Consider the following 22,939-nt stretch of genomic DNA (forward strand, 5'->3'; position numbering starts at 1 on the left):
TTTAAAAACAACATGGCAGCATGGCTTAGGCTTGCAAAGTTGGATCTGAACAAAGCTCAAGACTCCTGAACAATGTCGTTTGGACACACAAGACCGTAATGAAGATGTTTGGTCCTAAACCCACAGGTCCACATTTTTTATTTATTTTTTTTAATATTTTTATTGAGAGACAAGTTCAATTCAATTTCAATTCAATTTTATTTATATAGCGCCAAATCACAACAAAAGTTGCCTCAAGGCGCTTCATAGATACAGAGAAAAACCCAACAATCATATGACCCCCTATGAGCAAGCACTTTGGCGACAGTGGGAAGGAAAAACTCCCTTTTAACAGGAAGAAACCTCCGGCAGAACCAGGCTCAGGGAGGGGCGGCCATCTGCTGCGACCGGTTGGGGTGAGAGAAGGAAGACAGGATAAAAGACATGCTGTGGAAGAGAGACAGAGGTTAATAACAGATATGATTCAATGCAGAGAGGTCTATTAATTAATAGACAAGTGTACATTAGTTTACAATGACAATACAATCTGTTCCCCTCACATATTTGTTAGTTTTTCTTACATGAACAGATACAATAATACACACACATACGCTTAAATAAAATTGAAAAAACAAACAAACAAACAAAACCTAAGAAGAAACCCAAAACAAACACACAGCTCCACATTTGGAGAAAACCAAATACAAGATATCAGCACAAACACCCTATACAAACTGCAAAGCAAACTGGTGATGGAGGGATGATGATTTGAGTGGGCTCAAACTCTGCACAAGCAACTGATAAAATCAAATGGAAAATAATTACTCAAGGCATCACTGCCAAAGATACAAGTGACTGAATCGCAAGATGAAGTTTTCACATGACTCAGTGACTCATGGGCAGTGTTGGTCAAGTTACTTGAAAAAAGTAATCAGTAGCTAATTACTTATTACTTCCCCCAAAAAGTAATCCCGTTACTTTACTGATTACTTATTTTCAAAAGTAATTAATTACTTAGTTACTTTTTAAAAACACGATTTACATCCTGAATAGGTGATAAAGCGATAGATCTTTCCGCCCAATTCTACTTTTTCTACATAATCCATCATACAAAATGTAATCAAGTGGAAAAGTCTCTTTTTAAAACTTGTTTTATTGGTTTAATCTTTTAACTTTATGCATTAATGTAAATGTAATTAATGTAATGTAATTATATGCAACATTCTCTGACTGGAAGAAATTTGTTTAACATTTAAACCTATTTTCTGCACATTCCAGCTCATAAAATAAAATATTTTGTGTGTTTACACTCAGTCTTTCAAATAGATGCAAGTAAAACACAGCAGAAAATAAATAAAATCAAAGACTCAGCGGTCCTGTTGCTCTATTTTCACCTGGAAAGCAGGAGTGGGGTAGGCGGAGGTTTGCCCTGGTGCAGGTGTGCCGCAGCGGTCAGTGGAAGAATCCGCGAGTTTCTCTGTGAATTTCACATTACGTCGTTGCGCACTCGGTGCTTGTTTAGGGGTTTTTTTTCGCTGTAAAAAGAAGTTTTCTTCCCACGCACAACGGATGCTAATATTTTTGTCACTTTTTATGGAATCAAACTCAAAGTAAGGTCAGTACTTCCACGCTTTAAACGCTGCACGCTCATACTGTCTCTTGCACTTGATATATGATCCATTGTTGATCTGCACACAGCTGTTGTCACGAACATCACACTCGCTTACGTCATTGTCATGAGACATTCCTGCAAAAAAATGCTGGCATGTGATCCGTGCATCACAGTTAGTGATGTAATGTGAATTCTCTCTTGTATTTTTCCATAGACTGTTTATGAAAGGTTTGACCAAAGAGCTCACTCACTCAGCTCAGACCTCTATTAGATATCCGAGTGCCTTTATTGTAATCTCGGGCGACTTCAACCATGTATCACTGGACAATACACTACCAACATTCAGACAATATGTGGACTGTCCAACCAGGGGAGAAAAAATTCTCCCCTGGTTCTCAGCTCCTCCTCCCTCCCCCCACTTGGTAGGTCAGATCATAACCTGATTCATCTCACCCCTGCTATGTGCCAATTGTGAGGAGGGAACCTGTGACCACGAGGAGCGTTAGGAGATGGTCAGAGGAGGCCTTAGCGGAACTACAGGGCTGTTTCGAGGTGACCAACTGGGAAACACTCTGTGAGCCTCACGCTGAGGACATCAGTGGGCTTACTGAGTGTATTACAGACTACATAACTTTCTGCACCGACTCCATTGTTCCAGCTCAGACTGTTCATTGTTACCCAAATAACAAGCCGTGGGTGACTAAGGACATCAAAGCCCCCCTCAACAACAACAAGAGGGCTTTCAGAGGGGCCAATAAAGAGGAGGTGTCATGGTCCTGAGTCTGAGGACTCGGTGTTTTGTGTTTCTTTATATTATTCTTTGTTCTCGGTTATTCTGTTTTGTCTTTTGTTTAGGTTTGCTATGTGTTAGTGTTTTTGTCCATGCCTGCCTGTGTTCTCTCTGTCTGCCCATGGTGTTATTGTGTCTGCTCATGAGTCTGCCTGTCAAGTTCAGTGTCCTGTCTGGTTCTCTGTGTCTGTTAGTTTCCTGTTTTATTCTGAAAGTTCATGTCTCATGTCAGTGTGTTCAGTTTTACCTCTCCCCTGTCTCGTTAGCCTAATTGCTCCCAGCTGTGTCTCCCTCCTGTGGCCCATTCCCTGATTACTCCCCGTGTATTTAAGCCCTGTGTTTTCCTGTGCTCTCTGTTGTGTCGTCTGTTTAACGCCATGTCCGTCTGCATTACTCTGTGTAACCCGGTGTTCATTCTGCGTCTCTCTGCCATCTTTCTTTGTGCATTTTGTTCCTCCTCCTGTGCGTGTTTGGTTCAAGTTTAGTTCTTTAGTTTTCCCCAGTTTAGGTTTGTTTGCTCTCAGCTCTGCTCTTCCTGTTTTTGTCACCGTATCACCTCTGTGAATAAACACTCACTCGCACCCCAGCCAGTGCCTGCATTTTGGATCCTTTTCTCAATTCACCACACGACTGCTGCCCAGCTGTGACAGGAGGTGAGGAAGACCACCACCATGGTCACCATGAAGACCATCACTGGATTCAGGCCAACCAACAGCAGGGGAGCTGAGGGAGGTGAGAAAAGAGCTAACGAGTTGAATCTGTTTTTCAATAGATTCAACACCACAGTGTCTGCTCCCACCCCCACAACCTCACCTAGGGTTGCCAACTCCCTGAAAAATAAATAAGGGACACCTCGTGGCCAGGGCCGGGCGACCCAGTTGTCTTCACCCTTCCCAGTGTGGTGAATTTTCTAGCTCTTTTTTTTGTGTGTGAAATTATTATTTTTTAACCATTTGACTTGAAGTTGATTTAAGTAGATGCATATTCTATTCTTTGTGATATGAACACATATCAAACAAGTGATCATTTAGCCATTTATTTTTAGCTCAAAATGACAACATTAACACAATAAAACGGGTCTTTCTTAAACAGAAGCCTGTCATGCTTAACTTTTGAGAATATAAGTAAATCTTTCTTTAAAAGAACTCTGTCCTGCTTAACTTAAAATAATAGAAAGAAAAACATTCTTGTAACAGTGCACATTTAGTACATTTAGTACAATTGGCTTCAGTTGAGGTATTACACCACCACAGCCGCTCACACTGCTCACACGCAAACACGTAAACGTCGGTGAAAAAGATGGAGCAGCACGGCTGTGCAGCGTGTGATCTGGACACAAGCGATGGAGGCACAACTTGTAGAACTTTGGAAAGCTCATCCGAGCCTTTTCTATGTGGCATCACAAAATTATCACGACCACAACAACCGTGAAAATAGTTGGATTTACATTGCTGCTCAATCACAGCTGCATGATCAATGTTTTTCATTAGCAGTTTAGCAAAGTTGATGGTGGTGGTGTGTTTGTGTGAGTGAAAGATAGAGAGCGAGAGAGAGCGCGACAGATTTTCTGTTATAACCTTCATTTTATGGACTCACAGGGTGAGCTCTCAGGTCGCATCAGAGCATCGGGCGGTATAGTGTGAGACCTGCATCGTGACCTACCAACTTCTAACCCCTGCGAGTCAATCGTGCAGTTTGAGCAGGAGCTGTATTGCGCGACTAAAAAAATCGCACAGTGTATGTCCAGCTTTAGGTGTACTGTCGTCCGAGACTTGCACTGCAGTGTCGGCGTTTGTTTCCCTGTTGGCCATGCTTCTTGTTGTGGTCATCTGTTGTCTTCCGGTATTTTCTCCGCAAGCGACCTTTCCTCGACCAATGAGATGAGCGGTAATCTGAATTGTCATACTCGAATTGTCATAAGTGTGCTGTCAGCTCATTGGTCACAAAGCAGGAGAGGGGCTGGGAATTATGTTTTCAAACAAAGCGTTAATTCCATTAAAAGTTATAGACTACTTTTGATTCTCACTGTATTACGGGACAAAGTGCGTCCTTTATTAGCTCAATACGGGACGTGTACTTTTGTTTCGAAATACAGGACGATTCCGTTTTTTAAGGGACGGTTGGCAACCCTAACCTCACCTGTAGTCAGCCTGGAATCCAGAGCCACACCGCTGTGCCAGCCTCTCTCTTCACATGGCGCTGTTGCCTCCTGTGAGATTCCTGACACCCCTCCCCCACCCATCACCTTCACTCAATACCAGGTTGAGATGCAAATGAGGAGACTCAACTCAGGCAAGTCTGCTGGACCAGACAGACCTGTGCCCCCCAGCTGTGTGGAGTCTTTCATAAACTGTGTAGGAGCCATATGAGTTGTTCCTTTCTGACTAAGTGGGTTGGTTTAAATGGACTCACTATATTGGTGCACGGGTGTGGGGAGACCACATAAACGAGGCGGCTAGCTAGGAAGGAGGTCGGTCGGTTTGCAGAGTGAAGGAGGAAGTCCGTGGGGATCAAGGACGCATCTGTCCACTAAGTTAACTGGCGTGTTTTGTGATTCGTCTTTTGGTGGTTTGGTGTGTGAGTGAGGTAAGTAGGAGAGTCGGCCGAAGGCCTGTACACGTCTGGTAACGGTCTCCTGCAGACTTCTTCTCATAGACCAGGGTTGGCACCGATGGAGAGCGGGAGGAGTGAGTGGAATAGTATGGATGGTAGTGAAGAGGAAGAGGAAGAGATTGTCCAGGGTGATGAGAATGAGTGGGGAAAAAGTGGGAAAGGGGGGGAAGAGGCGCAGAGCTGGTGAAAGGAAGAGGAAAAAGAGAACTGAGGGTAGTAAGGAAGGGACTGACAGAGAAGGTAATGAAGAAGGAACGACTCAGAGTATGAATGTCATTGTCAGGTTTGAGGCAGAGGGTGTGAAGAAAATAGATCCACTTAAGCTGACAAGAGCACTTAAGGCACAAGTTGGGGAAATCAAGTATGCTAAGATACTCAGGGATGGCAATTTACTGGTGGGTTGTAACATGGAAGTGCAGGTGGAAAGATCTAGGAAACTTGTGGGGGTGTGCAAAGCCAAAGTGAAGAATACTGCAAGAGTAGGGGAAAGGCGCACTAGTGGAAATAAAGGAGTTATTGTGGGTGTGCCGTTGAATGTAAATATGAAAGAACTGATGGAGAATTTAACACTGAGAAATGGGGAAGTTAAAGGAGCAAGGAGAATGACGAGAGGTCCTGAGAAAGTAGAAACAGAAACTGTGGTGGTGGAATTTGACACGAAAGAGGTGCCAAAAGAGGTCTTCTTTGGATTAATAAGGTTCAGTGTGCGGGAGTTTGTGCCTAAACCAATGAGGTGTTTCAATTGCCAAGGATTTGGACATGTTTCCAAAGTGTGTAGAGGGAAGAGGAGATGTGCTCGATGTTCTGGTGATCATGAATGTGGGAAGTGTGGTGTGGGAGTAAAACCTAAATGCTGTACTTGTGGAGAGGAGCACAGTGTTGCTTTTTGGGGATGTGAAGTGTTGAGGCAGCAGACAGTCATTCAAAAAACCAGGGTACTTCAGAGAGTGTCATATGCAGAGGCATTGGGAAACACGGGATGGAGGAGAAACACGTAATGGTGAAGGTTATGGCAATGGTTGAAAGGAAAATAGAAGAAGAGAGGAAGAAGATGGTGACATTTATTGCGGGGGTAATAAATGCAACTTCAGATGTGAAGTCCAAGACAGAGGATCCAGATTATTGTGAAGGCGGTGTTGCAACTTTCATCCGTAAATAAAGCCGTAAATAAAGCCGGCTGAGTTGGTTGTGTCCCTGTGACGCGCCTCCAATAATCCATAATGAGTCGTACTTGTACTTTGCGCATTTATTTTAAGAACAAAACACAAACAAACATTTGCGCTTTCAATCAATTTACAAATAGCGCATGGATTAACTGGTGTGCCAAAAAATGACGGTCAACAGAAAAGTTTGCCCACAAACCACTCACCCAACACACCTGCTGCGAACACCGACATCAGGTAACTGTGACCACACCCACATACCATCACCTGAGACGCAGGTAAAGCTATACACCTGTGCCACCAAAACAAAAAGGAAAAACATAAACATTGACTTTGGCTCTTACAGGCGGCATGTCATAGTTTAGACATGAAGAATATCAGGTGGGAGGATATAAGAGGTGAACTACTTAGTCAGGCAAGTCAAGAGGGATAATGTGGTGGTTAGTTCTTATAACCATATTACTCTTACAGTGGAATGCCAGGAGTTTCTTGTCAAATGGTCAAGATTTTAAGCAGTTTATTTACGCACAGGCGGAAAAACTTGACCTAATTTGTATTCAGGAAACATACTTGAAGCCTTTTTTGGATTTGGGAAGTGGGTGTTTGGGAAGGTGAATTGGGGGAAGTTTAGTAGGGTTTGTGAGAGGAAGCTTTTACAAGTTCAAAGTCATTTGAGTGTCGAAATTATGACTCGTAAAATCAGTCAATGTATTTTAAGTGCTGCTGGGGAGGCTATTCCAAAGACAACAGGGAAAGCTAGAAGGAGAGACGTCCCATGGTGGAATGATGAATATCAGTTAGTAGTTGGAGAACGAAATGGAGCCTTTAAGTTGGTCAAACGGTCTCATAATTTTCAACACTTAATTGATTACAAAAGAGCACAAGCAAGAGTCAGAAGTACAATAAGAAGAACTAAGAACTTACTGGAGAGGCTTCTGTAGTACGCTTGGTAGTAATACTCAATTGGGGGAAGTGTGGGGGATGATCAGGAAAATGGGGGGGTGACAGAAGAGGCTGGAGTTATCAATTCTTGAAAAGAATAGTCGAGTAGCTGTTACTGATGGGGAAAAAGCTGATTTGTTGGCAAGTACTTTTGTTGATGTACATAGTGGGAGAAATTTATCAGAGGAAAGTAAACGAGGACGTGAGAGAACTAAAGAAAGATATCTTGACGCTTTAGGGAGGAAGGACAGTACTGCGGATGTAATGGGTTGTCCCTTCTCTATTGGGGAACTGAAAAGAGCTTTGGGCAGAACTAGGAACAGTGCTCCAGGGAAGAATGAGATCAAGTGTCCACTTCCTGCTGTGACAAAACAAATTTCCCACGTGTGGGACTAATAAAGGTTATCTTATCTTATGTTATGCTGAAACATCTAATTCAATTCAATTTTATTTATATAGCGCCAAATCACAACAAAAGTCGCCTCAAGGCGCTTCATAGATGCAGAGAAAAACCCAACAATCATATGACCCCCTATGAGCAAGCACTTTGGTGACAGTGGGAAGGAAAAACTCCCTTTTAACAGGAAGAAACCTAAATCTAAGTGATGCAGCATTAAATATATTGCTAATGTTCTTTAATAAGGTATGGACAGTAGGGCGTCTCCCACGTCATGGAAAGAAGCGCTAATTGTACCAATAAAGAAACCAGGGAAAGACAATAGCGATCCTGGAAACTATAGGCCCATTGCTCTGACTTCCAATATGTGTAAACTAATGGAAAGGATGGTGAATGTGAGATTGGTTCACTTTTTGGAGTCAAGAAATGTCTTAGCACCCTGTCAGAGTGATTTTTGTAGAGGAAGAGGGCCGATGGATCCTGTCTTATGTCTGGAAGATGATATCAGGAAAGCGCAAGTTAATAAAGAGGTGGTGGTTGCTGTCTTTGATGTAGTGAGGGGGAAGAATGTTGACCATCTCGTCTGGAAACTTCAAGAGGGGATAGGTAAAGTGGAAAAGTGGGGTGTAGACTGGGGTTTTAAATTTTCTGTTGAGAAAACTAAAGTAATGTTTTTCACAAATAAGAAAATTGGGGGTAATGAATTGTTGTACTTGTATGGGAAAGAGTTAGAAAGGGTGGATTGTTTTGGTTTTTGGGTGTGGTTTTTGACAAGAGATTGACTTGGAAACATCACGTAGAGCACGTTGTGGGGAATAGTAAAAAGGTTCTTAATATTTTGAGGTGTTTAGCGGGACTGTCATGGGGTGCTAATTTTGCTGCACTTAAGAGTATTTATCTCGCGTTGATTCGATCAAGATTGGATTATGGGTGTGTGGTATATGGATCAGCGGCTAAGACTTCCTTGAAGAAGCTGGATGTAATTCAAGCTCGAGCACTGAGACTCTGCTTAGGGGCAGTTAAAACAACACCAATATGTGCTCTACAAGTGGAATCAGGAGAAATGCCGCTGTGTATTAGAAGGCAACAGCTGTTGGTTAATTATTAGATAAATTTGAAAGGTCATGCCGAAACCCATCCTGTTAAGAAAGCGTTAGGGGCTTGTTGGGAAAGAGGGAAGGTTTTTAAAAATAGTTTTGGGTGGGTTGGAGATGATGGTGCAAGAACTTTTAAAGTGTCTGACAAAGTCTTTAATCAGACAGTGTTGTGGCCTTTACGTCCCATATGGACATTGAAGTGTCTTGTCGTGGACAGCTCTTTAACGGACACTGGAAAGCGGAAAGTGACCACAGATATTTGTCAAAAATTCTATAACAGATTGGACAGCAAATACAGTGACTTTTTACAGGTGTATACAGATGGGTCAAAAGATCCTAAGACAGAAGCAACTGGTGTAGCAGTGGTAATTCCGGTGTTGAATATCAAGATTGCAAAAAGAACATCACCCCGTCTGGGTGTATATGCAGTTGAATTGTTTGCCATACTGCTGGCTCTAGAATGGGTGGAGGACAGCAGGGTCTCAAAAGTACTGATATGCAGTGATTCATTTTCCACATTATTAAGTATTGAACAGGGTTACACAACTACCCATCAGCAAATTCTGTATGACATTCTTTTTGCTCATCATAGACTGTCTGACCAAGATAAACATGTAGTAATAATGTGGACTCCGGCTCATGTGGGTATCTTGGGTAATGAAAGCGCAGATAGGTTGGCAAAAGCAGCTGTTAAGAGTCGACATAGATGTACAGTTACCATTGTCAAAATCTGAAGGGAAAAGTGTAGTTTGGGCAGAAAGTCGGAACTTATGGCAAATGGCATGGGATAATGAAACAAAAGGGAGACATTTATATAGGGTGCAAAACACAATAGAAGCTAAGAGGAGTAGCGGATTGCAGAGACGTGAGGAGGTTGTTATCAGTCGAATACGAACGGGCCACTGCTTTTTAAATGGTACTCTTTTTCAGATAGGGAAACATCCGACTGGGTTGTGTGATGGGTGCACTGATATGGAGACAGTTGAGCATGTACTCCTTAGTTGTAGGAAGTATGTAAGTCACAGGAGGGTGATGTGGGGTGAAATGAGTGGTGGAAGGGAACTTAACTTATTAACCACTTGTTCAAATGTAAGTCATGGTGAAGGGAAAGTGGTGGCTTTTTGTTTTTTGAGAAGTACTGGTCTCATCAAGAGGATCTGAGGATTCAGGAGTGACGGACGGTTAACAGCCAGGAGATGGCAGTAATGCAACAGTTTTGGATGCAAGCTGCTTCTTCTACATTTTAATGGCGGTTGGCAAACAACTTTTAGGTGCATTTACCACCACCTTCTGGAAAGGAGTGTGGGTCAGAACGGTTTTGTAATCTACAGTCTCGGATAGGCTACGTTCACACTGTCATACCATGATCGGATATGGGTCGCATAGGGTCCAAAAAATCGGATTTGATGCGCTTTCGCCTGCAGTGTGAACGTAGCCATACACACCCGTCTTGGATGCAAGCTGCCGTTAAACTTGACTGAAGAAGAAGTGCAGGGGTGTGGGGCATGTCTCATGGGTGTGGTAGATGATAAATGTGGTTGCACTCACCTGTTCACGGCACCTGATGTTGATGAGCAGAAAGGCAGGGTGAGCATGAAGCAAAACTTTCTGTTGCCCGCAACTTGAATGATTTTGATGTATTTTCACTGGAACTTGATGGTTTATGTATATTTGTGCACTAATTGATGCCATAGGCCAAATTGTAAGTTGGCATTGTAATTAGTGCAGTTATTGTTGAGTTGCAGTTATTTGTTTGTGCAATCTGTGCATTTGTTTAATAGTTAATCCCATGTGCTGATTTATATATTGGACAGTTGCATGTGGAATAAAAGGAGCAAATGGTACAGAAGTGTATTTTATGCCTTTATTGTTGCGCGTCATCTGTGTCCTCATGTTTAGCCTGCCGCGGTTGGAGGAGCCGCAACAAATTGTCAACAGAAAGTGTTTTTAGGTTTTATTAGATTGTTTATATACCGGGCGATCGTGGCTCAAGAGTTGGGAGTTCGCCTTGTAATCGGAAGGTTGCCGGTTCGAGCCCCGGCTTGGACAGTCTCGGTCGTTGTGTCCTTGGGCAAGACACTTCACCAGTTGCCTACTGGTGGTGGTCAGAGGGCCCGGTGGCGCCAGTGTCCGACAGCCTCGCCTCTGTCAGTGTGCCCCAGGGTGGCTGTGACTACAATGTATGTGTGTGAATGTGTGTGTGGATGACTGGATATGTAAAGCGCTTTGGGGTCCATAGGGACTAGTAAAGCGCTATATAAATACAGGCCATTTACCATATATAGATGAGTTTTATTGATGATAGTTTGCTGTTGCCTTTGTCCACGCAGCTTTTAGATTAAGCCTTTGGCTACACAAAATAGATTTCTGTCAGGAGTCATATTCCCCTGTTAGGTTTTAGCAGTACAGCTGCACAAGGCGTTGTACTGATTTGCTTTCTAGTTATTGTGCATCAGGCGGCTGAAGCCATTGGCTTGGGAGTACCGCCGCAGTTTGTGTTTAAGACAGTTTGTCTTCCTCACAGCTGACGGTATGGAGGTACATAAATACCCACCGCTAGTATGTACGGAAGACTAGGTTGAGTGAGTTAGGTTTAATAGGCAGAGGGGGATATTTCTCCTGTTAATTGTGTGTGTCCAAGGTTTATTGAAGGGAATGTCATCAAGTTGATGTGTTGGAATGAGGCTGTGTGGCATAGGTGCAGTTCAGCGTTTGGATTTTGTAATGTTGTGAAAAAAATGGAGACACACCAATTAATACAATGTGGTGATGTGGATGGAAAAAAAGATAGCCGAAACCGACTGCTAAGGCTTTGGAGAATCAGATTGAAAGACTTCAAACAGAACATCCCACTAAGATTAATAAAATTAAAAAGGTCATAAAGGTTATTAAAGAATTAAAGCAATCTGAAGATAATGTTTCCACTGTTCAGGCTCAGAGAATTTGTCTGTGTTGCTTAATGAGGCAACTCGTCTGCATGAAACCTTGCTTCCTTTGCTTCCTCAATAAGAGCAAGAAAAACAAACTGCTTGGTTTAGAAGTGTGCGAGCACATAATACTGAGTTTATGGAAGAGATAAAGAAATGGCTTCATGATGCAAAGGGAAACCTGCAGAGTAGAAATCAGGTGTCTGAGCTTGATTTGCCACATTTAAATCCACCTGGTGTTGAGTCTTCTGATGTATTACCTGCTGGAAATGGTTCTGGTGTTTCTAGGCACGCCGGGAATGTTGGTAAAGGTGCTGCGATAGATGATGTTAATCAAAGTGATAGCATCTCTAATGTTGCAAGCAGAAGTTGTAGGAAAAGTAAATCATCACTCAGTGGCTCAATGGTTTCATCTGCCTTGTCAGCACTCATAATGGCAGAAGCTGACATGGCTGCCCTTCTTGTTCGACAGAGGTTGTTGAAAGAAAAGCATGCTTTGGAAGAACAAATACAGCTTAAGAAAAGAAAGGAGCTGCTTGACTTAGAAACTGAAATAGCAGCCTCAGCAGCAAAGGTGAATGTTTTAAAAGCTTCTGAAATGTCCCGAGTCTCAAGTGCTGTTAATGGTAAATCTGATGGAATGAATTCGTATTTAGAACGAGAGCAGGGGCGTTTAGGCATTTTAAATCCTAATGCTCCGACGTTCAATACTGTGTTACCAGAGCGACCATATCAGGGTGTTGATGAAAGTGATCATAAAGCACATGTATTGGATGTGAGGCCCAAGGTTAAGAATATTTCTCAGCCTAAGGTCGTTTTGTTGGAACAGTCAGAGGCGAAGTTATATCAAGTATTTCCAGGTGCAGTTTCAACTACTCAGATGATGTCGCAGTCTCACGCACAATCAAAACCTCTTACACATACAATGCAAGTTGGTGAGGGTCATGATCATCTAGTCAGTTTTGAAGAAACAAAATGAAATTACAAGTTTATTGGCTGAGCAGCAGTCTCTGTTTTTGCTACCAAGGTGTGACATTCAGTTATTTGATGGTGATCCTTTGCAATATCAAACATTTATGAGAGCTTTTGAGCACATGGTGGAGAGTCAAGCTCACAGTGCTAAGGATTGTTTATATGTTCTCGAGCAATATACTAGAGGCCATCCAAGAGAAATGGTCAGAAGCTGTCAGTATATCCCTGCTGAGTATGGATATGCTAAAGCTAAATCTTTGCTCCAGGAGAACTTTGGCAATTTGCTGAAAATTGCTGCTGCCTACATTGAAAGGGTCAGTAAATGGCCACCTATAAAATCTGATGATGTGAAGGCTTTGCAGGAATATGGGTTTTTATTAAGGCAATGTTGTAATGCAATGGGAGACGTTGAGTCCTTGCATGAGTTGGATGTCTCTGCTAATATGCAAGCAGGTATAAAAAAAGTTACCTTATAAGCTCAGGGATAAGTGGAGGAATGTTGTCTGCGATCTGCAGGAGAGGTTTCAACGTAAAGTGGTTTTTTGCGATGTTGAGTTTGTCGAAAGGCAAGTTAAGATCACAAGTGACCCATTGTTTGGAGACAGGGCCGTTGCTAGCCATTTGGGTGCCCTAAGCACAAATGCTTTATGGTGCCCCCCCCCCCCCCCCCCCCCCCGCCACTGAAAAAAAATAAAAAAATAATAATACTTTTGAATTTCTCAGTGGAATTTGTTTAATTAAATAACAACAAACATGACAGTTAAACAAATAAATAAGGTTAAAGGAGGTTAAAAATACTGTTACAAATAAATACTGAAACAAATTGAACATTGGAACAAGAACAAAGAGCCTGGCAATAATGTGTAATTTTTTTTATAAAAAAAATAATATATATAATATAATAGTATTATTATTAATATATTTACAAATAGTTTCACAATAGAATTTAAATAAGAAACTTAAATAAGAAAAATAAGAATTTGAACACAAAAGCCACATTCCTTAAGTAACTATGTTAAACATTTTTACAATTCGTTGTTAGAGTATGCCCTAGACTCTAGGGCATACTCTGACAACCAGAAAATGCAGGCGTGGTGTGCCTCTCTAGGGCCTAGAGAGGCACACGCCTGCATTTTCTGGTTGCAAAATCAGCTATAAGGTCATCATATGATAGCTTCTGAGCCACGTCACCATTGATGCTGATAACAGCCAGACCACTTAAACGTTCCTACCCCATTGATGAACGCAGGTACATTTTAATGAGTTTGAGCTTTGAAAAGCTTCACTCAGCAGAGGCAACTGTGACAGGCAGGGTCAGTGCAATACGCAGAGCAATCCACAGATTGGGATACCTCTTGAAGCTGATTGTCATGTAAAAATGACAGCATTTCCAAAGAAGACGTCTGTGGTGGCAGCTGAGGAAGGTTGATGATTTCCTGCATCATCTCAGGTCCATCAATGTCAGCTACTCCCTTATCTGTCAGTGTCTTCTGTACTTCAGTGCAGTGTTTTTTTTTAAATCCTCCTTGGACATCCCATTCACTTTGCTGAAATCAAGCAGCACTCCATATTTCTCCTTCACTTGATTCATGGTCTCAAACCTCTCCTGTAGGGAGATTAAAGCAGAGTCCACAACACAATTGAAAAATGTGACCTCAAGCTTTTTAAGGGCATCATGGAGGGGCTCATCAACAGCTTCATATGCAAACTGCCTTTTTGTGCTCCTGAGCCTTTTCTCCTTCAACTGTGGTTCTATGTTCAGGGCCTCACAGAGTTCTTTGGCAGCTGACACAGCCTCATCAAACCCAGACTATCTGTATTTAGAGAGGTTACTTTTGGCAGTGTCAATGAGCCTGACAGCAACATCGAGCTGCATGGAGCTGGACTGTAGTAACTTGTTCACCTGGTTTGTGATTGTAAGAAGTTCACACCACACGATGGAGCAAATCAAAAATCGAAATGAGGCTACTTCCTCAGCAAGCACTTGAGCCTCCACCTTTGCGACTGCATCACTTACAGCTTCTCTGGCCTCCAGGAGAGCATCCCTCACTTCTTTTGTCTGACTCCGGACAGCAGTTACACTTTGAAGCCTGCTTTCCCATCTAACGTCACTCCAAGATTTAAGTGTCAATTTCACATGTTTTGTTAAAATGGCCCATCGCTGGGTGGCACTGGAAAAGAAATTGAACAACTTCTGCAAATACCCAAAGTAGCCAGTTGCATCTGGAGAGGACTTGGCAGCATCAGCTATGACCAGATTCATCGTGTGAGCTCCACAAGGCACAAACAATGCTCTCGGGTTTAATTGTAGCAGTCTGGCCTGAACACCTTGCTTCTTCCCCTTCATGTTGGCCCCATTGTCATAGGCCTGTCCTCGACAGTTTTCAAATGGAATGCCAAGCTCCTTCAACTTGTCAAGGACAACATTGGACAGGTTAAGGCCAGTTGTTTGCTCCACATTTATATAGCCAAGAAAGTATTCTTTAATATCTGGTTGTGCTTGGAAACAAACAATGCGTACTATGACTGACATTTGTTCAGTGTGACTCACATCTGGAGTACAGTCAAGAATGATGGAGAAGTATTTTGCCAACTGGATTTGCTTCACAATGGCGCGGAATGTTTCTGAAGAGATAATCTGAATTAGTTCGTTCTGTGTCTCAGGGCTGAGGTAATGTGTGTGGGAACCTTCATCTTTTATGTTGGCCAAGTGATTTGCCATTACAAGGTCATATGTTGCCATAAGCTCTACTTCCTTCAAGAAGTTGCCATTGTCCGGCTCATAAAGACAGTCAGAAGAGCCCCTAAAAGACAAATTTCTGGAAGCCAGTGAGAGAGTTATTGAGAGTAATCGTTTGAGAATCTCTCGCCACTTTTTCCTTTCTGCCTCTAGTAAGGTCAACTCCTGTTGATCTATTGCCATGCTTTTCTTTAGCCGTGTGTCCAGTTCTCTCCACTTAAGCATGCACTGTATGTGGTCTTGGCTACACTCATGACCCCTCAAACGGATGTTGATGTTCGACCAGTCACTGAAGCCCTCTGTACTCAGCTTTATATCCTTCACACTGAAAAGCTTACATGCAAAGCAGAACACAGCATTGTTCTGCGGTGAGTACACTAACCAGCTCCGGTGAACCTTTTCTCCATTGGGAAGAATTTTGAACTTAAGGCTAGTGTGAAATGCTCTTCCATCAGGCCCCTTTGGAAAATTAAAATCAGAGCTGACATTAGAAGGACCTCTCCGCACAATTTCAACACGATCAGCATCTACAATGTGAGCTGGCCAAAGAGCAGGATCGGTTGAAGGGGGCACACATGTCTCCACAGTGTCACTTTCTGATAGTCTCTCAGTGACAGGACTCTCAGTGGTACTTGTGTATGGAACTGTACCTGAACTGGTGGTTGATGGTTCTTGTTCTTCTTGGCTAGGGATTGTTGCAGGGTCTACAATGGCTGGTGGTTGATGTCCAGGGATGGCACTACTACTGGATGGTTCATCCTGTCCTTGAGATCCTCCTTGAACATATTTAAGCATTGACCCTGCATACAAGAGAAAATATTCAGGGATTTTACAGAAATACAATTTTGAATCTACAGTAGGCCTACGAAAGATTGCATCATAAGACTAATAAATTAAGTAAGTCACTGGTACATTTAAAAATTACTAACTATATTTTACATGTATAGATTTTCATAATGGCAAATGGCAATATAAACATGCTGTACATAATTTGATATAAATGCGCAAGTAGGAAATCTATATTACTGGAAGATATAGGTTTCATATTACAGTTTCACCAACAGATGTCGCCCTTGATCTATGAACCTAAAGAAAGACGAGAACTATTTATGTGTTCAGACGTCAATGGCATAAATAAGATATGCGTCTTTATAGATATCCTGAAATGCAGCAACATACAAAGTAATCTTGTCTAATCTGATAATAATACTTGACTGCATCACTGACCTATCCCAAAGTTAAGGTTAATCAGTAGCATGCATGACGTTAGCCAGCTAGCAACCTGAGGAGGGAAATGCTAGTCTCACGAATCACGATAACGTTAGCAATCGTGAGTCACGATTGCTAACGTTATCTGAAAACCGTCAATTGAGTGACCATGATGAGTTGCTTTTAGTAGTCCATTCTATATTCATATCCACAACGTAAACAAACTACCCAACATCAATCATTTGCAACATTTGTTAACACAGTATGAACACTGCTAACAGGAGCTATCACAGAGTTGACGGACATGAGCGTGCAAGCAAGGGCTACAATAATGAACTTTTTTTATTATTATTATTTAAACATTGCCTTACCGGCAAGCGACGCCTGAGTTTCATCACGCTTCCTCTTCTTCTTTCTTTTCTCCGCTCCTGACTCCTGTTGCCGTTTCGAGGCCATGTTCAAACAGGTGTTTACCAATTATAGAACAGACCACTGGGAGTGGGGGGGCACCAGGAGGAGACTGGAGACAGGGCACAAAGCAGATTCACCCCTTTTCTCGGGAAAATTGTTTTATGTTGCTTTTGTATTGTTTAACCATATTAATGCATATGATATTTATAGTATTAATATGGTTTACTTTTTTTTTTTTTTTTTTTTTTTTTTTTTACGACCCTGATTTTTTTGGTGCCCTACTGGCCATTTGGTGCCCTACGCAGTGTGCGTTATGTGCGTTTGCGGAGCTACGGCACTGTTTGGAGATATACAGGATCCTCTGACAGCCATCAGAAAAGAGGCTAGGAATGGTAAGTCTCAGTTTTACCCTAAGGCTAAGCGGAGTAGTTTTGCAAAATAGTGCTCTGTCCATAATACCAGTTAGAGTGAAGGCCAAGAAAGGTAATCAGTCACTGATAACCTATGCTTTCCTAGATCCTGGGAGCTCAGCTTCATTTTGTACTGAAGGGCTCATGAATAGGCTGAATCTTTCAGGAAGGAAAACTGGCATTCTTTTGCGGACAATGGGTCAGGAGAAAATGGTCAGTAGTTATGTTGTTTCAGATTTGGAAGTAGCTGGTTTGGATTTAGATCACTACTGTGACTTGCCTGACTTATTTACTCAGAAAAGCATGCCTGTTCATCAATGTAATATTCCCCGACAGGAAGATCTCGATAGATGGCCACATTTGCGCCATATTAAGATACTGGAGATAAATTCCGGGGTAGACCTGTTGATCGGGACTAATGTGACCAAGGCTTTAGACCCATGGGATGTTGTTAGAAGTCAGGATGGAGGTCCCTGTGCAGTAAAAACTATGCTGGGTTGGACGGTGAATGGTCCTCTCAGAGAGGATTGTAAGACTGACATTTTTGATGTGAGTGTCAATAGGATTTCCGTGGCAAGATTGGATGAGCTGTGAGAACGTCAAATGAAGGCTGATTTTCCAGAATGTATTCAGGATGAGCAGTTTGCTTTGTCTAGAGAAGATCAGCAGTTTATGAAGTCAGTGATGGATTCTGTTAAGTTGGTTGATGGTCATTACACCATTGGTTTACCTTTTAGGTGCAATCAGGTAAAAATGGATGATTCCTGGTTGTCAGGGCCAAAGTTTCTTGCTCAACCAGAAATTAATTGGCCAGTGAACCTTGATTTTTGGAAAGATCTCTTCAAATGATCCAGAGATTAAAATGGCCGTTTTAGTTAATGCTGTTGATGCAAATGAATACAAAGATGGTGCGATGAAGTTAATTATTTTTCTTCGTGGACTCGTCTGAAAAAGATGGTTGCATGGATTCTTAGATTCAAAGATTTGCTGCAGGAACTTAGTAAAAAGAGGAAACGGCTGAAAGAGAGCTTTGCGTCTAGCGTGACTAAAGAAAATCTTGAGGAAAATCTTAAGAGTTGCAAACTGTCAAGGACCATGCTGCTAAAGGATTTCTCTTGGTAAAAGAACTTAACAAGGCAGAGAATGCAGTTCTTTGTTTTTGTCAAAGGAGGAGATATTCAGATGAGATCAGTAGGTTGCAGAGGGGTGAAAAGGTGAAGAAGAGTAGTGAGCTCTATAGGCTTAATCCTAAACTTGAGAATGGTGTGTTGAGAGTGGGAGGTAGGCTTAGTAGAGCAGCTACCAATTCAGTTTTTCTTTCCTTCTAACCTGAAATTCCGATTGAAATATTTTGAGCTTTGTTATTTACATAATGCTGAACATAAGGAGAACCTTGAAAGGTTTCGTGTGAAACCAGAAGAACAGGTGTAGCATTGTGTGATTTTTCTGCAAAGATTGAAAGCCCACACAGAGAGATGAAGAGATTCCTAACATTGCACATTACCTTCAAGTCATTACTTAAACGACTACAGGCATAAAAACATTATTCAGCAACTCGCATCATAAAATAAGTCTGAGAATAATGTGGGGTGTTTTGTAACCCTTACACTATACACAAGCAACAAGGGTTTGTCATTTCTCTTATTTCATGTCAGAATCGAGGATGTTGTGTTTTGTCTGAAAACTTGTTGAGTGACATTTTTTTTGTTTCATTGGTGTGCCACAAGGGTTGCCTAATCAGTACTGACGTGCACATGAGCCCCACCTTGTTAATAACAAAGTGGACACAAACGATGAGCTTTAGGCACACCCGTGCAGCATAACGTCTAGTAATCTTCCCCGATCTCCTGAAGGAAGCATGTCTCCTGTCTACTTTCTCCTCCTGCTGGTCCCTGTGATCTCGGCTCAGACTTTTCACTGGGGTCCCTGCCCTACTCCAAAGGTGCAATCTGACTTCATCCTTGAACCGGTGAGCACAAATAGCATAATATTTTTGGTTTACTGTCTATGTATACTCGGTATATAAAGAGTTTGAACTAATGGCTTGTCTTTGTTTACAGTACCTGGGAGAGTGGTATGAGATTGAGAAGCTGCCTGCTTACTTTGCAATAGGAGAGTGCATCCGGGCAAACTATTCTATGAGGGAAGATGGGACTGTGCGAGTACTGACCTCTCAGGTGTTAAAAGTACGGTAAGTGATGAAGGATTGGGCCATATGCTGATTCAGCAGGGCAAAATTTATCTTTAACTTATTCTGTCTGTCTGCCGGTGTGGCAGATTAGATCAGGAGACTCGTACCACTGTGTTGTCTGTGTGGTAGACTTAAAATTCTGGGAAATAATTAGTCTTTTAATATATAATGTTGTGCACATGTTTGTATGTCTCAGGAATGGCGGTAGGTGGGTTGTAGAGGGGACAGCCAAAGTCATGGAACCAAAAGAACCAGCCAAGCTTGGAGTCCAGTTCACATCTTGTAAGTACCCATCTTATCAACTTCTTTTATAACAGTGTTTTTCTTTATCTGTTTTTGCTTTTCTTTTTTTCGCTTGCCTTTTATTCTCATAAGGATGATCAGGCTCTTAAAAGTTGTATGGCATGTCTGTATTGGCTTAATTTTTCTTTTGGAAATTGTTGCTTGGTTTAGGCTATAACAAGCTTACTTTTGCACTTTTTAGGACAAGGTGTTGAATAAATAATCTAACACTGCTCGTATGTTAGCATGCTAACAGTAGTATTTACGTTAAAAAACCGTGACACCAAACACGTGATCACTATTCTTACTGTAGCCTAATGAATGCCCAAATCATCATCATGTAGATTATACTGCCACTTATATAAGTAAAAATTTGACATGAAATCTTTCTGAAAATGTTGTCATGTAATCAAAGTATTATAGTCTATGCTGCCCAAAGAGAGGAGCAAATATGGCTACATAGAAATGTACAATATGTATTGAAGAAATCTCTCTCTTTACAGCCTGTCAACTTTAAATGGAAAATTGTATTGTTTTGTTCATTTTTGTCTGAGTATCTTTGATTTTTTTTTTTTTTTTTTTGGTTTCCAGTTCTTCCCTACTCTCCATACTGGGTTGTGTCGACTGACTACACCACCTATTCTGTAGTGTACTCCTGCACAGACATCTTTAAGAGATTCCATTTCAACTACGCCTGGATTTTCTCACGGTCGCCCACCTTGCCCTGCGTAATTGTGGCTTATGCTAAAAAGCTGCTGAATGAAGAAGGAATCAACACTTCCAAGATGACCTACACAGATCATAACTGTGAATTGTGTAACTGAGGTCTAATACAGATGTTCATTAGAGTTTTCCTTCCTGAATATTTTATATAAACTACTCAGTTTACCTGTATTACTCTGTGGCCTTTTAATCCTTTGAATTCTTTAGGGCCAGAGAATTTTGTCACAATTTTAGTACATTTTTCACTTAAATGATAAGTTACATCTAAAATATTCATTTGGTACTATATCAGCATGTTAAGGTATTCATTTAAGATATTATTTGATTAACAGAACAATGTTTATTTACTTACAATAATCAGTGAAACAAGCTACTTTTGGTAATTAAAAAACTATAAAGCTTCTGTATAAATTAAAGTTACATCCATTATTCAATTGTTTCATCTCTTTTCATTCTTCTGCTGAACATTTTTATAACTGATCGTTGTAATTGGTTGCTAGGGGTTCACTGACCGGTCTCTAGGCCGACAAAGACAAAAAAAAAACAACAAACTAAGAAAAAGCAAAAAATGCAAAAACAAAAGCCTGACGAATACTATCTGATTATTTGGAGGTGAAAAGCCAACAAGGTTAGATGGTATTTAATGTGGAAGATGACAGAAGTGTTAGACAAACTTATAGTCACTAATATTTAGAACACTCATTTGTTCCAAAGTTTGCAAATTTAAAATAATCAATTAAAATGTAGGTTTTCACTGAATGTCTCTGGTTCATAGAAGAAGAAAAATGTATGCTTGTTAGATAAGGAATGTATTTGTTTCATGTTGTTATGCATGTAGGACTGTGAGAAATAACAATTCAAAACTATAATGTGGAGCAAACTGAAAGGTTGTCATTGACTGACAGTGCAAGTTCTCTACCAGCAATAACACCAATGCATAACCAAAACATGCTGGTATTTACTGTTATGTTAAAGGTGTTAGAATCACAATATTATAAATATCACACCGTGTGTGTGTGTGTGTGTGTGTGTGTGTGTGTGTGTGTGTGTGTGTGTGTGTGTGTGTGTGTGTTTTTTTTCGCAATGCTCGTACTTTGTGATTACTCACCTGATCCACTGACTTTATCTTCTGATCATGTGAAGAGTTAGCAGTGGGAGACTTTGTACACAGTCTGTAGGCTGCTCACCCAATCAGAAAATGGGCATAGTAGAGCCTTATCTAGAGCCAGTCAACAGCCAGTCATCCTCGTGTTTTTCAAGATATTTATATGAATCTAATCAAACCAGATAATGATTAAGAAGCAGAAACACATGGGATCTGGATAAATTAAATATTTTATTGCTTGTCATAGTTAGTGTTTTCATAATTTGGGCACGTCAGCTGCTATGTAGGAGCTCATACACTCGGTGCCTACCAGCGTCAGACCACCATATGACATCGGTGAACAGTTTAGGCAAGAAAACTTTAATAGCGTCAAAGGGAAATACACCAAACTGCAATCTTAAAAGTTTGATGTTATTTATTTAAATATGTTATAAAACACGTACAAGTACTTTCGGAATATCAACAGGTGTTTCATGTAATTGAATGATTCCTAATTGTTCTTTTTTTAGTTTTTTCTTTTTTTTAAATTGTTACAGTATAGAATAGTGATTGTGAATCCACAAGATCTGGTGTGGCAACATGTGGTATGCAAAACACCCAAAAGGAAACAGACCTGAACAAAGGAAAGATTTCTGACATTTTTACTGGAATCTAAGTTCACGAAAACAAGACCCACATAACTACAATGTGTCATAACTATTACATCTTAATAGGGAACAAGTGAAGCAAAAATGTTGCAAATCAACATTCATAACTTTGTAATATAACTTCTGGTCCCTGTGATCTCAGCTCAGACACATTAATGGAGTCCCTTTCCTACTACTTCACAGTTGAATTAATAGTACTCTATTTGTGTTTCTCAGGAGTGATGATACGTGGTCCATAAAAGGTATAGCCAAAGTTGTGGATCCCAGCAAAACTTGAGTCAACTTCTCACCTTGTATGTAGTTTTCTTATCACCCCTCTTTACAGCTGTAAATATACTGCTTTTGGCACCTTTTCATTTCTTCTTGCTAATTGTCCTTTTTTTGGTCATTATTACTCTTTTTGTTTTTCTTCTTCGTTTCCTGAGGATAATTAGGCTCTTAAGATCATTACAAACTGATGAAAAGACAAAACAACGAAAACAATATTTTGCCTCACTTATAGGACCTTTGTTTACCTTGTAACCATTCAATAAGCTTTTCTGAACTCATCTTGATTGAAGGCACACACAACAATAACAACATCAGTTAACATGTAATGCAGTAGTTTGTAATGTTTGTAATGTCACTGATATTAAGGGGCTCTGTCACAACTAGTGTTGGGAAGGTTACTTTTAAAATGTATTCCATTACAGAATACAGAATACATGCCCCAAAATGTATTCTGTAACG

General features: G+C 41.1%; 1 protein-coding gene and 1 long non-coding RNA gene across 2 annotated transcripts; one reads left to right on the top strand and one right to left on the bottom strand.

The window, feature by feature from the left end:
* Positions 1-9,885: 9,885 nt before the first annotated feature.
* On the top strand, positions 9,886-20,892 carry LOC113029295 (apolipoprotein D-like). The gene is made up of 5 exons (XM_026180099.2): positions 9,886-10,180; positions 18,990-19,231; positions 19,323-19,453; positions 19,650-19,735; positions 20,327-20,892. The coding sequence occupies exons 2-5, from the start codon at positions 19,121-19,123 to the stop codon at positions 20,557-20,559; spliced, it is 561 nt and encodes a 186-aa protein (XP_026035884.2). The 5' UTR covers positions 9,886-10,180; positions 18,990-19,120; the 3' UTR covers positions 20,560-20,892.
* Positions 13,965-17,042, bottom strand: LOC145430970 (uncharacterized). The gene is made up of 3 exons (XR_013911329.1): positions 16,813-17,042; positions 15,883-16,032; positions 13,965-14,098 (listed from the first exon to the last, which is right to left on the bottom strand). It is a non-coding gene; the product is annotated as an uncharacterized LOC145430970 (long non-coding RNA).
* Positions 20,893-22,939: the final 2,047 nt, after the last annotated feature.

This window comes from Astatotilapia calliptera, chromosome 9 (genome assembly GCF_964374335.1).
Source record: "Astatotilapia calliptera chromosome 9, fAstCal68.1, whole genome shotgun sequence".
NCBI classification, from domain to species: Eukaryota; Metazoa; Chordata; class Actinopteri; order Cichliformes; family Cichlidae; genus Astatotilapia; species Astatotilapia calliptera.